This window comes from Penicillium verrucosum (assembly GCF_028828655.1).
Source record: "Penicillium verrucosum strain IBT 35672 chromosome Unknown utg000003l_segment0_segment0, whole genome shotgun sequence".
NCBI lineage: Eukaryota > Fungi > Ascomycota > Eurotiomycetes > Eurotiales > Aspergillaceae > Penicillium > Penicillium verrucosum.
This window is the reverse complement of record NW_026643212.1, coordinates 2,614,809-2,627,110: the sequence shown is the minus strand read 5'-3', so window position 1 is coordinate 2,627,110 and position 12,302 is coordinate 2,614,809. Positions and strand designations below refer to the sequence as shown.

The 12,302-nt window shown below is 47.6% G+C and overlaps 5 protein-coding genes across 5 annotated transcripts; 3 read left to right on the top strand and 2 right to left on the bottom strand.

Annotated features, from left to right (window-relative positions):
• Window positions 1–359: 359 nt before the first annotated feature.
• Window positions 360–581, top strand: N7516_008674 (uncharacterized protein; the record flags this gene model as incomplete). Its single annotated transcript, XM_057221393.1, has 1 exon — window positions 360–581. The coding sequence occupies one exon, from the start codon at window positions 360–362 to the stop codon at window positions 579–581; it is 222 nt and encodes a 73-aa protein (XP_057071665.1).
• A 27-nt stretch (window positions 582–608) lies between these two features.
• N7516_008673 (DUF1593 domain-containing protein) lies at window positions 609–1,919 on the top strand (the record flags this gene model as incomplete). Its single annotated transcript, XM_057221392.1, has 2 exons — window positions 609–728; window positions 753–1,919. The coding sequence occupies 2 exons, from the start codon at window positions 609–611 to the stop codon at window positions 1,917–1,919; spliced, it is 1,287 nt and encodes a 428-aa protein (XP_057071664.1).
• Window positions 1,920–2,440: 521 nt separating this feature from the next.
• N7516_008672 (ankyrin repeat domain-containing protein) lies at window positions 2,441–4,114 on the bottom strand (the record flags this gene model as incomplete). Its single annotated transcript, XM_057221391.1, has 1 exon — window positions 2,441–4,114. The coding sequence occupies one exon, from the start codon at window positions 4,112–4,114 to the stop codon at window positions 2,441–2,443; it is 1,674 nt and encodes a 557-aa protein (XP_057071663.1).
• Window positions 4,115–4,664: 550 nt separating this feature from the next.
• N7516_008671 (uncharacterized protein) lies at window positions 4,665–5,602 on the bottom strand (the record flags this gene model as incomplete). The annotated part of the gene is made up of 3 exons (XM_057221390.1): window positions 4,665–5,110; window positions 5,137–5,435; window positions 5,514–5,602. 3 exons carry the CDS (start codon window positions 5,600–5,602, stop codon window positions 4,665–4,667), a joined length of 834 nt encoding a protein of 277 aa, XP_057071662.1.
• A 1,284-nt stretch (window positions 5,603–6,886) lies between these two features.
• N7516_008670 (killer toxin alpha/beta) lies at window positions 6,887–11,011 on the top strand (the record flags this gene model as incomplete). Its single annotated transcript, XM_057221389.1, has 6 exons — window positions 6,887–8,567; window positions 8,653–8,753; window positions 8,815–9,022; window positions 9,085–9,153; window positions 9,212–9,247; window positions 9,306–11,011. 6 exons carry the CDS (start codon window positions 6,887–6,889, stop codon window positions 11,009–11,011), a joined length of 3,801 nt encoding a protein of 1,266 aa, XP_057071661.1.
• Between the last annotated feature and the right edge of the window lie 1,291 nt (window positions 11,012–12,302).

The window sequence follows — 12,302 nt, the reverse complement described above, 5'->3', positions numbered from 1 at the left end:
CATATTAGTTTAAAATGATACTTAAGTAGGGTTATGCGGTATAATAGTACTACTTCGGAAACTTAGGAGGCTCTAGGTAGGGTTGCCTAAAAGATCAGTTATTAGGAACTCGTAGGTCGGCTTGTAACACTCGGACCCAGGATCTCGGTGGTTCAAAGTTCCTATTTGAGACAAGGAATTCCTATTCGGAGAGACATGACCAGATAGAGTAGGGTTTAGCACTACCCCACAAAATGCGGAGTGCAGAAGATGGGGAAACAACCGGCATTTCTCCGTAGAAGATATCCGGGAGTTTTTGTAGGGATTATAAAGGTAGAGGTAAAAGTATAGGAAAATAGTATCAGAAATCAAACTGAACTATGGCCTCATTGACTAAATTCCTGTTGGTGTGGACATTGGTAGTCCAAACAATCGCCACAGCCGTAAATACAAGCTCTTTCTTGCCAATCCCCAACAAACCACGAGTATTCATTCTCTCCGATATCTCTAATGAGCCCGACGATGCCGAGTCATTGACCCGATACCTCCTTTACTCCAACCAATTCCACACGGAGGGCATTGTCGCCGTCACCTCAACTTGATTGCAAAATGAGGTCCATCCGGAGGATATGTTATCTGTGATTGATGCCTATGCGAACATCACGGATAATCTGAACCGACATGCGCCCTCAGATTCACCATATCCATCAGGAGGGCACATGCGCAGCCTCGTGCGATCTGGCCCTGCCGTAAGTTTGGATCTAGTCAAATAGTATCTCGCACTGAGAGCTGACAATGAGAACTTCAAGACCTATGGTATGACTGCAGTTGGGAAGAACATCACTCTTAGCGATGGAGGAAAGCTGCTCCTCGAGCGTCTTCAAGAGGAATCCGACCACCCCTTGTGGGTCCTCGCTTGGGGCGGAACCAACGTCCTCGCCCAAGTGCTATATAAGATTCACGATAGCTACTCCGTGACCGAAGCCGCTGACTTACGGTCTCGTATTCGTGTCTACGCAATCTCGGACCAGGATGACACAGGTGCCTGGATCCGTCAGCAATTTCCAGATATATTTTACATCTCCTCCACCCACGGCTGGAACCAGTATGGTCTTGCAGCATGGAATGCAATCTCTGGAGAAGACTACTACGGCGAGGACAAGGGCGGCCCTGATAACTCCAAAGTCACGCATAAGTGGCTGCGCGAGAATATTCAAATCGGAACATTCGGCAAGGCTGCCTACCCGAGCTACGAGTACATCATGGAAGGAGATACCCCGAGCTTCCTTTATCTCATTCAAAATGGTCTCGGTGTCTCCGAGCAACCAGACTATGGATCCTGGGGTGGCCGATACTCAAAAGTCAACCCGTCGACTATTCTAAATTTCAACCACTACAGCGATGCCGCCGACCACGTCGTCGGTGAAAACAATGCAACTTACATTTCCAACCGTGCAACGGTCTGGCGGTGGAGAAATGCCTTCCAGAATGATTTCGCCGCCCGTATGCAGTGGTCTCTCCCGGCAAATATCAGCAAAGCAAACCACCACCCGGTGATTTCGGTAAATGGCACTGCGGAGCTTGCTCCCTTGAGAATAAACGCAGCGGCCGGGTCAAGCCTTACGTTTGATGCTGCAGCCACATTGGATCCCGATGGCGATGCTTTGAGCTTCAAATGGTTCCAGTATCGCGAGCCCGGGTCAACTAACTGGAATGTGGCGGGTCAAGCACCTGGGTTCAATGTCACCTTGGCTAATGGTGGCAGGAAAGCACAGGTGCAGCTTCCTGTAGCTAGTGAGAGCTGTGCTGGAGAGGCTCTTACTGCCTCTGGCTGTTGGTTGCTACACTTGATCTTGGAAGTGACCGATAATGGCTACCACCCTCTCACGAGCTATCGTCGGATTTTGATTCAAACGACGAACACTACAGAGACTTCGTGATGTAAAGATTTATGAATCGAGAATATTTTCAGTCTTCTAATGCACCGATGTCTGGCAATGTGATTTTCTGCTTTAGTAAAATACGTCCTTGCGTAGATTTCTCCTTGTAGGAGGTTTTCGACATCATCCAAACTGCTTTTGTACGTTATCTCAACAGCTTCCAACTTCCGTCTGTGTCGTACAGGTACCTTCCAAGGTGGTCAAGTAGTTTTGGTGTGGGACTTTCGGCCTCTAGGAAACAATAAAAATAAACACAAGGACGCTATTTCCCCCAAGGCCTATCTTGTCATACAAAGGCGTGGCAGCGCGTGTAAAGAAGGGACAACGATATTCGCGGCCAAGGCCAACGCCGCCCTGCCTATTCGGGAGTACATAAGTTCATCTTCTCTCTTTCTCTCTCCATCTCTCTTTCTCTTTCTCTTCTCTTTCTCTCTTCCTCCTTCCCTTATCCCCTATTGTCGGTTTATTCCTTTCTTGAAAGAGGCGAGCACTTTTTGTTTTCCTGTTTCAAGTGCACAAGTTTATATCTCCGCTTGTTCTTTTCGAAAGTGCTTTGCTAATTTTTCATTCCCCATTGCGATGTCGATTGGGGTATTCCCTTCCTTGTCTCGAGCCATGGGATCAAGCCCCTTACCCTGAAGGATTTTAAACCATGGAAACGCCCGAACGGAAACCAGCGCAGCGACCAAATGCAACAGCGTCTGTCCATCCGGAGTGGTCTCCATTAGATCACAGCCCGCCTGCTCAAAAGCGCCAATAATTTCTTCCCCAACAGCATCATAGCAAGCCGCCTCCTTCATCATTGGGACGGGACCTGTCCTGAAAAAGAGCTCCAGCGCTGAATTGCCGTCTTGGTTTCGCACCTTCGGATCAACCCCGCGGGAGAGGAATACCCGAAGGAGACGTCTTTGTTCGTTGCCCATTCCAATCTTATCATTTTCGCCAAGTTTGCAGGCTGCAAGGTAATGGAGAACTGTGTTACCGCGGCTATCGCGAACAAGCGGGTCCGCACCCCCGACAAGGAGGTCGTCGACGGCAGTCTCCAATCTATAAATAGCAGTCGGGATGAGAGTATCTTCAGCTTTCATATATACGCCCATTCGTCTTATTGCAAAATGCAGTGGATAAAAACCGGCATAGTCGGGCTGATTCACTAGACTGGGGCAGTTTGCGACCAAATACTTGAGTCCGGCTTCAATGATCGGAGGTTGTACCTTGGCTTCACGGTGGAAGGATATGAAGAGCTGATGAAGGGCGTTTCTACCGTAGTTATCGACGGCAAGAAGATTTGCTCCATGGGATATAAAGAACTCGAGGAGAGTGGGGCCAGGGAGGACCAGAGTGTAACCTTCAGTTTCAGACTGTCTCCAAGGGTTGTTGGGTTGCGGATAGGGGTTTTCACGGAGGCCATGATAAGTGCTATCCTGAGAGAGGGCGTGGAAGTCTCCGTCGATGGATGCATCTAAGCCGATGGGGCTCCGACAGGCGGCCAGAAATAGCGTCCGTCCCTGAGGGTCCCGTCGTTCCAAGTCAAGCTTATCGCCTAGAAAGTCGAGCACGGGTCGAACTGGTTTGCCGAGCTCGAGTAGCGAGTGAAGAGTGCTGCATACACCGTACTTGCGCGGATACTGCGGTTGATACGCGAGAGCCATGTCGTATTCGCAATCGGACTCATAATCAGAATCACCATACTCAGGCTCTGACCTTCCTTGTTGTCGTAATTCTTCCAATTCAAGAGCCTTTCGAAGGATCTCAGTGTGGTTCATAGTCACCATCATAAGATCGGTCTCTTCATCGCTAAAGTCCTTATCCTCGGTGTCACCGGGATACAAAGGTTGGCCATGATGGATTTGGATAGGCTGACGAAACATTGCATAAGGGTCTGCGCCGTGCTGGAGCAAAGTTGTCATGATTTGTGTTGCTCGGCCGCGATTCTTGACAGCTTTGGCATTTCCATCTTGCGCAGCCCGACGAAGAGCAGGTGCCTCAGTGTGATCGAAGAAAAGTATTGGAGGACATGTGCTTTTCTCAGCACCAGCCCAGTCGTCTGCCACTTCAGAGAGGGCAGAGGCCAATTCATCAAATCCTACATTTGGATCGACACCCGAGGCTAACAGGGACTCAACCCGGTCCACGGAACCGTTCGTAGCAGCATCACATAGTTCGAGAGCGGTAATGTTATCCACCTGAGGCATGTTGAAATACAATTTCTTTTCTTCTGGTAGCCAGTTTGGTGTGATGAAACAGAGCGAATAGAAAGTAGATGAGAAAGGAGTGAGCGGGAAGAGCCCTATATTGTAGATAAGAGTCAATTGAATGAGGTAAGAGATCACCAGTTAGTTATCTTTTCAAAGTTACAAAAATACTAAAGAAAACAACTTTAGCAGACCGCGTACTAGTATTAATACGAATACAATTGTAAAGTACATAGGATTTGATGGATTTGATCCCTGAGGCTTAGCCCGAAAATGGAGCTGCTAAAACCCTTGAACCCCCCCACTTCGAGCGTAATTGGCTTCTGAAATTTACCATTAAATTACATATCACATATGTTATAACTACCATGTAACTAGTTAGTTAACTAGTTAGTACGAGTACGAGTACATAAGAGTGGAAGAAATGGATTCATTGAAGGCTCCGAATAAATATACATGCAATAGATGCATAATACCACATTGATATCATATAGTTAGAGCACGTAGTATACACATGTGAAGCTTCTATGTACACATCCAAAATCCAAAATCACCTAAGCGTAATGTCCGCTCCTGCTGGGATCTCACAGTGACCGGACGCAAGAGCAACTTGGCCAGCCTTAAGCGCAACCCAGTGGTTCCTATTGGACGGGAGATCTCGAACTTTGATAGCAGCCTCCTCAAGCTCGCCTTGGGTAAGACCCTCGTTTGCGTTTAACGTTGCCTGAGCATCGAGGGCGTCAAAAGTGTACCCTCTAATTCCAGTGTCCAAACGTTTCGTCTTAACCGTTTTGCCTTCGCCAAGTACCGATGCCAGCGAGCCTTTGGAGATGCGGTATTTTTCATAGTCCATAAGGCGCATCATATACGCCGCCTTGTTTGCTTCTCTGGCCTTGGCGAGGAGCTTCGTGACCATAGTCTGATCATGAAACTGGTCGACGAGAGCCGAAAGATCCGCAATGGGCCGAGTGACCATTCTGCGCGCTGACCAGAAATCTGTCACCCCGCGTACCAATTTATACCCCCGAGTGCCATCTCTATAGCCGGCATTGTTGATCCGAGCAAAGATTTTGGACAGGTCGGCATTTTCCCATTCAAAGTCCTCTGGGGGTTGGGGTTTGGACCATCTGGTGTTGCGGCGTGCTTGGGATTCCCATTGTGGTCCACTTGTGGTGCATAGATGTAATCCAAGAACTGTTTAAGCGAGCATCGCTTGCCCCCAGCCTGTCTGTCGGCACATCCGAGTGCAACAATCGGGGAATAGCCCACGCTTGATTCCAAGGCTTTCCCTTCCAACACATAGGCGTACCAGTACGACATCCTAATGAGTAATGTATTTTAGCTTCGAGACGCACAATAAGCCAAGAGGCATCATCATGTATTTCATGCATGTACTCACTCTTCGGCAACAGCTCGTGGTCCGTATGCAATGACGGGTCCTAGAACGGCCCCCCAAAGGAAGAACAACTGAAGTGCAAAGTTCTTCATCTTAGCGACCAAAAAGCGACGAAAGAAAACGAAAATTCAAGGAATGAACCGCAGTAAGGCTTTTGGAAGAAACCCTGACTGAGTGAGCCTTGTAGAAGCGACAAAATAGAGCAACCTCAGAAAGCTATGGAGTTATTCCCTATCTCTATTTCAAGGAATAAGTCCGGCCATCATGGCAATGAAACAGCTCTAATGATTTCCTTTATAAGAACTTCCAATAGGACGGATAGTCTGCTTGTATTGGCCCCAAACATATAAAGCCATACACGATATTTACCACATTACCACTAGGGTCCATTCACGATAGAGCATGTTAAACACGAGAAGAACTAAGGGGCTAGTGCCGTATTTCCTTTTACTAGTATTTACTAGATATTTACTAGACATCTTAGTACTGGAACTGCAGCATTGCTATGGATAGTAGTAGTGAACTTTTGGGTGGATCCTCCAAGCTTTCGCTACGATTGCTTAGCCCCTGGAAAACATTGGCATAGCCTTGGCTAGGGTCACAAAGGAACAAAGGCACCAATAGCGGGTCCAATAACAACGATCCGAACCGAGCCGCGGATATCTAACGTTGCTTAACGCCCATCGGAGGACTATCGGAGGACCGTCGGAGGATTCCCAATGGGGGGCCATTCGGGGCCTCCTGAAGGATTTGGGGCTGAATATGCAGGAGTCTCTCAGGGAAATTATGACCTACACCATCATCACCAAACAAGGTGAACAAACAGGAATCGCCAAGTGCCCTAATTGGAAAAATGGAACCTTTAAGATTGGGCAAGGTTTGTTCATGTGTCTAAGTGCAATATAATATCAATACACTATATTCTGTTGACTCATATCTGCTGCCGCTTCAGGTTTACTTCCGGTTGACTAGGGATGTATACCGTATATGGTCAGGAGTCCTAGTTTTTGGCCCCTGGATGGAGCTTGTGATGCTCCAGCACGCGGATGTGGGGTTGTATCAAGGGCAAATGTAGGACAGGTTAGTGTACGGAGTACTGTAATTTGTACGGAGAACAATTTGGGGACAAAACTGAACAGGAGGAGCTTGCTTCATCTATACATACATATATGGACAATTTCTCAACACCCGAGATCTCGCCATCAGACTCTGTTCTCTCCGGGAGGCATATACATCGTTGCACCTTTTTCTTGGATGTCTGTCTCTTTTATATTATTCTTTACAATTTGTTAGCTCTTCTCCTTCCTCTCATTGGACCTTTCCTTTTTGTTTTACAAAGACCACCCTTGGGGGGTTTTCTTTTTCAAGTTCGCAAGATGCGCCTACCGAAAGGCGCATCGGCCATTGGCCTGGCAATGATGTCCCTTGCCTCCATGGCCAATGCCTATCAATCTGCTCTACACGCTTGTCCAGCTCCTTGTGATAGTGTGTCAGGAGACTGGACCGTCTACACATCGGTCAACCGTCTGCAATATTGTAAAGAGCCTATGCTGTTGGACTTTTCTCTTCACCCGGGCCTTGATGAAGAAGATAGAGTGACCAAGCTATTTGCCTGTACCTCAAACAATATGACCAGCAACACTATCACATCGGGTGCTCCCTCAGGCGCCCAGAACTCTGCACGTGGCCATCATGCCATTTCTCATAAACGGTTCCACAACAGAGACATCCATTCTACATGCATATCGGGCGAAGAACAGAAGATCTCATTAGATCTGATTACGGATTCAGATCCCGGCTCTGTCTCCGTTAATGTCCTCCAAACCATCGTTGAGCGAGTTCAGAATCATCTCGGCAATACGTCCCATTGTGACACTACCAGTGTTTTTGGCTACTATAATGGGGTGGCTGTTGGAGTGTATGTTGGATCTGCCATTGACAATCCCAAGAGCACCTCATCTTTATTCCAGCGCTTCTATGAGCAAATACCAAGGGGCCAACATGCGAAGAGCATGGTCATGCAACGCTGTCGGGACGTTTCAAACGCCGACTACACTATCGGTCTGGCAGTTGATACCACCGGAGACTTGACCTCTGTGCAAAAGTCTGTCCACTCCTGGAGTAAAGGACAATGTGCCAGCACCGACGGCGTGAACACCAAAATCGACGGTGTTCCTGTTCTGGAGAAGGCAATGGGCCGTGTCCTTAACAGTAACAGCACGGTTGGAGGTGAACACATCTCCAAACGCAGTGATTGCCGAACGATAAACGTCATAGGGGGAGACACTTGTTCTTCTCTGGCCAAGAAATGTGGAATTTCCCCAAATGACTTCACCAAATACAATTCCGCCAAGACCTTGTGCTCTACACTGGCGGCTGGTCAGTCTGTATGCTGTTCTGCCGGAAGCCTCCCGGATATCCGGCCAAAGCCTAATAAAGATGGTTCCTGCCACACTTACACGGTGCAGGCACACGATGTGTGTGACTCTATTGCGGCTTCTAACGGACTCAAGGCATCAGACATCAGCGATTTCAATGACAAGACGACGTGGGGCTGGTTTGGCTGTGGTAACCTTCAACTCAAGAGCCTGATCTGCCTGAGCAAGGGTGACCCCCCAATGCCAGCGCCAGTGTCCAATGCACAATGTGGTCCTATTGTGGCTGGAACAAAAAAGCCAACCAATGGAACAGCTCTGGCTGATCTCAATCCATGTCCACTCAACTCCTGTTGCGATATTTGGGGCCAGTGCGGCATTACTCCCGAATACTGCACAAATATCACAGGCCCGACAGGAAATCCCGGAACCGCACCGAAGTACAAGAATGGATGCATCTCCAACTGTGGCACAAATATCACTAAGAGTAGGTATACACCTGAAACGTTCATGAAGGTTGGCTACTACGAGACCTGGAACTACGACCGTCCCTGTCTGAATCTTCGTGTCGCCGACGTTGGTGTCAACGAGTACACTCATATTCACTGGGCATTTGCGGAAATCACCGAAGACTTTGATATCAAAATCAACGACACTTATAATCAGTGGAAGGATTTCATTGGTTTGCCGAATGTTAATAAGATTCTCTCTTTTTGGTGGCTGGGGCTATTCCACAAGCCCTGCAACTTATGATGTGCTTCGAAAAGCCATGGACCCGGCGAACTCGGGCAAATTTATCGACAATATTAACAATTTTGTCAAAAAGAATGGCCTTAATGGCATCGACTTTGACTGGGAATATCCTGGAGTAAGTTCATCGGTTTCTTGTTCGTCGTTGTAATAATAATGTGCTTACGCTTCCGATTTAGGCCACTGACCTCCCCGGCATCCCGAAAGGTCTCGCTAGTGATGGTACCACTTACCTCAACTTCATCAAGAAGATGAAGCTCAATTTCCCATTCGATAAGACTGTCTCAATTGCCGCCCCGGCATCTTACTGGTATTTGAAGTCGTTCCTCATCGATGAGATGGCAAAGTCTTTGGACTACATTGTTTATATGACCTATGATCTGCACGGCAAGTGCCCTGGAAATTATTTCATCGAGTGTCTATTTGCTAACGACAATTTTGGGCTTTAGGCCAATGGGACTACGGCAAACAATGGACTCAGGAAGGCTGCCCCCATGGCGATTGTCTCCGCAGCCAAGGTACATCTTCCTCTTGCGCTGTAGATCACGATAAAGGATGCTAATTCGATATGCACAGTGAACTTGACTGAGACAAAATACTCGCTAGCGATGCGTACGTTATTCCTTTCCCAAGCCTCTGAATTTCATTGGTTGCTGATTTTTCTGTATAGTCACGAAAGCCGGAGTGGATTCAAACAAGGTGTTTGTGGGAGTTCCAACTTACGGACGTTCTTTCGGTATGACCGATGAATCTTGCACGGGTCCCAACTGCCATTACACCGGAACCAACTCGGTCTCAAATGCCAAAGAAGGCAGATGCACGAAGACTGCAGGTATTATTGCAAATGCCGAGATTAACGAAATCCTTGCCATTGGAAACCAGACAAAAGTCTACTATGATGCGGGATCTGATTCCAATATCATTGTTTGGGACAATACATGGGCTTCCTTCATGGATGGTGACACTATGAAAAGCCGCACAAGTTTCTACAAGGACTTCAACTTCGGTGGAACGGTCGAATGGGCCGTCGATTTAAATAAATTTACCGACGATGACAACAATTACGATGACTCTTGGGATGAGCCTCCTGTTCCTAAGCTTGCCGCCTGTACAGAAACCTTCCATAGCATCGAGGCCTTGGGCAATGCCAGCAGCACGATCCCTGAGCATTGTGTCACGCAGTATACTTTGCAGACTCTTTCGGACTCGCTTAGTGCTGCCATGAAAAACTACACCGATCTTATGAATGATGGATACGATGCGAAATTCAAGATTTACGCCGACACCGTTGCAGAGAACGCAGGTGCCTCCGTCCATGACTTCGTCTACCAGAACGGCAACAAGTATTTCACCTGCAAGGTGGACGAAGACACCATTTGCTGTGACCAGTGTCATGCGAATAAGAATACCTACAACTGTGACCTTTGCTGGTCAGACAGTGCTTGCTACACGAGTTGTGATTCCCTTGCCTGTCAACAGAGTCACGGATTTGGCCACCCAAAGCTAGTTTATAAGCGGAAGTCAGAGACTGAGCCATGTCCACCAGACTACTCAAAGCGTTTTCGAAAGGATCGAGATCATCCCGAGAGTGTGCACTGGTCTCTGGATGATAGTAAGGCCACCAAATTCTGGGCTGACCTCTATACGAACACTGGGATCAATCAGTCCCATATTCAATTCGGGCAATACACTCGTCAGAAAACCTGTGGACCATCCGTCAAGAGTGACGATGATTGTTGGAAGACCGGCTACGACTACAATATCCCACTGCCAAAGGGCTACGATGCGTCTGAAGTGTCGAACCCCAAGGACACGGCCAAGAAGGGTCTTGACAGGGCCGGGTCCTTGAAACCGCAACTCTCCACCGCACTATTTCAAATGGCCACGGACACCTGGGTTGGGGACGGTATGGATCTCATTGACTCCATCTCACTGCCTATCTTGATGATTGTGTCTGCCGTCCAGGAGATGAGCGCGGTTGAGAAGATTGCCGAGAAACTCAGCGCGGAAGAAAAGAAGCTCAAAGAAACAGAGATCATCGGCGGCTTCCTCACTGCCATCCTCTTCATGGTCCCCATTGCTGGGGAGGTGTTAGGCACAATTGAGGGATTGGCTGACGTTGGCCTTGTGCTCAGCATTGCCGGAACAGCCGCAGATATCGGCACCGGTGTCGCCGATATTGTGAAAAATCCCAATAACGCCGCATTGGACATCATGAACATTGTCTTTGACGCCGGGTTTTTGGCTGGCGCGACAAAGGCTTCCAAGGCAGCTAAGCTCCGTCGTGAGATGAAGGAGGCTGACATTGCAAAACTTGGTGACAAGGTCTCCAGTGGCCTGAAAAGTGTTGACAAACTTACCGGAAAGTGCTCCTGATGAGATTATCATTTGATGACTCTGGTTGATGTTGGGGTGATGTGCATGGGAACGAGGCATGGATGTCGAGAAACCGAGGAGAAACAAGTGAACTTGGTTGGAAGAAGGGGGGTTCTTAGATTCAAGTGACCAGAAGCTGAATGCATAAGTGGATAGACTCTGCAAGCTGTTGTAGTGGATAGTACCACAGTATAGGGGAGAAAGCAGAAGAAGAATAATTAATGTACTATTAAGGCTAGAAATGCAGGGGTTCCATCCGAACAAAGGCTCATTCTGTAGCAAACAAGCAAATGGCAAACATGCAAGCTTGGGATAATGTTCAACACAAACACCATGTTATTATTGTAGTATTGTGTCCTCTCTGGGTGCTTCAACTCTCTCTCCCATCTAGTGAATCTGAATATAAACAGTCTAGATTAATTAGTTATGTAGTAACAAATGCTAAATGTTTCCACATTCTCCAGGTTTTCTCTCTCCTTTACTTCTTTTCACTTCTTTTCACTTCTTTTCACTTCTTTTCACTTCTTCTATAATCCTCTTTGTCTGTGCTATCAAAACAACAAAGCCCACTGAATAGCATGCATACGGTTGTGTTTATTAAAGTGCAAAGGATGAGCCATTATAAAGTTAGGACGCCAAGAACAGTCTGTGTACGGAGTAAATCGTAGATCATTTGGGAATGAACCTAAGGGAGGCTCCCCTGGCGCGTCGGGTTGAGGTGTGGCTGCGTATGCACCCATCATCTCTCGATACATCAACTTCCTCACACCTCAGGAATCTCGTCTGGATCATCTGAATAGACGAGACACATCTCAATAAGTCATGAATCATGCTCCAGCTGAATTTCCCAGATCGGCAACCAAAATATCAGCCGGGTCAAAAATGAATAAAGTCCCCCCCGCCTCGGGTCTATTGACACCCAAATTCGGATTAGTGTCGCCTCGCACTATTCGCTCAACCGCAACACAACAGTCGATGCATCTCGTGTTTCTTTATTCAACTTCTTTCAACTTCTTTCATCTCTCAATTGTAAGTTCTTTAGTCTAATTCAATGCTAATCTAATGGATAGGTTTCTCTGCCTGTCGTAAAATATGTCAAGGCCTGGTACCCCAGCTGCGGGTTATGTCTCTGCAGCCCATACATTCTCCGTGAATAGTACACCAATTTTCTCAAGGCATAATGTCTTGAGCTGTCAATTAACCTCCTGACTCTCGTTATTCGGATCTCAATAAGACATCGTTCCTCAATCGTCTCCCCTGACGGGATATACATCCTTCGTCGAGAGAGGAT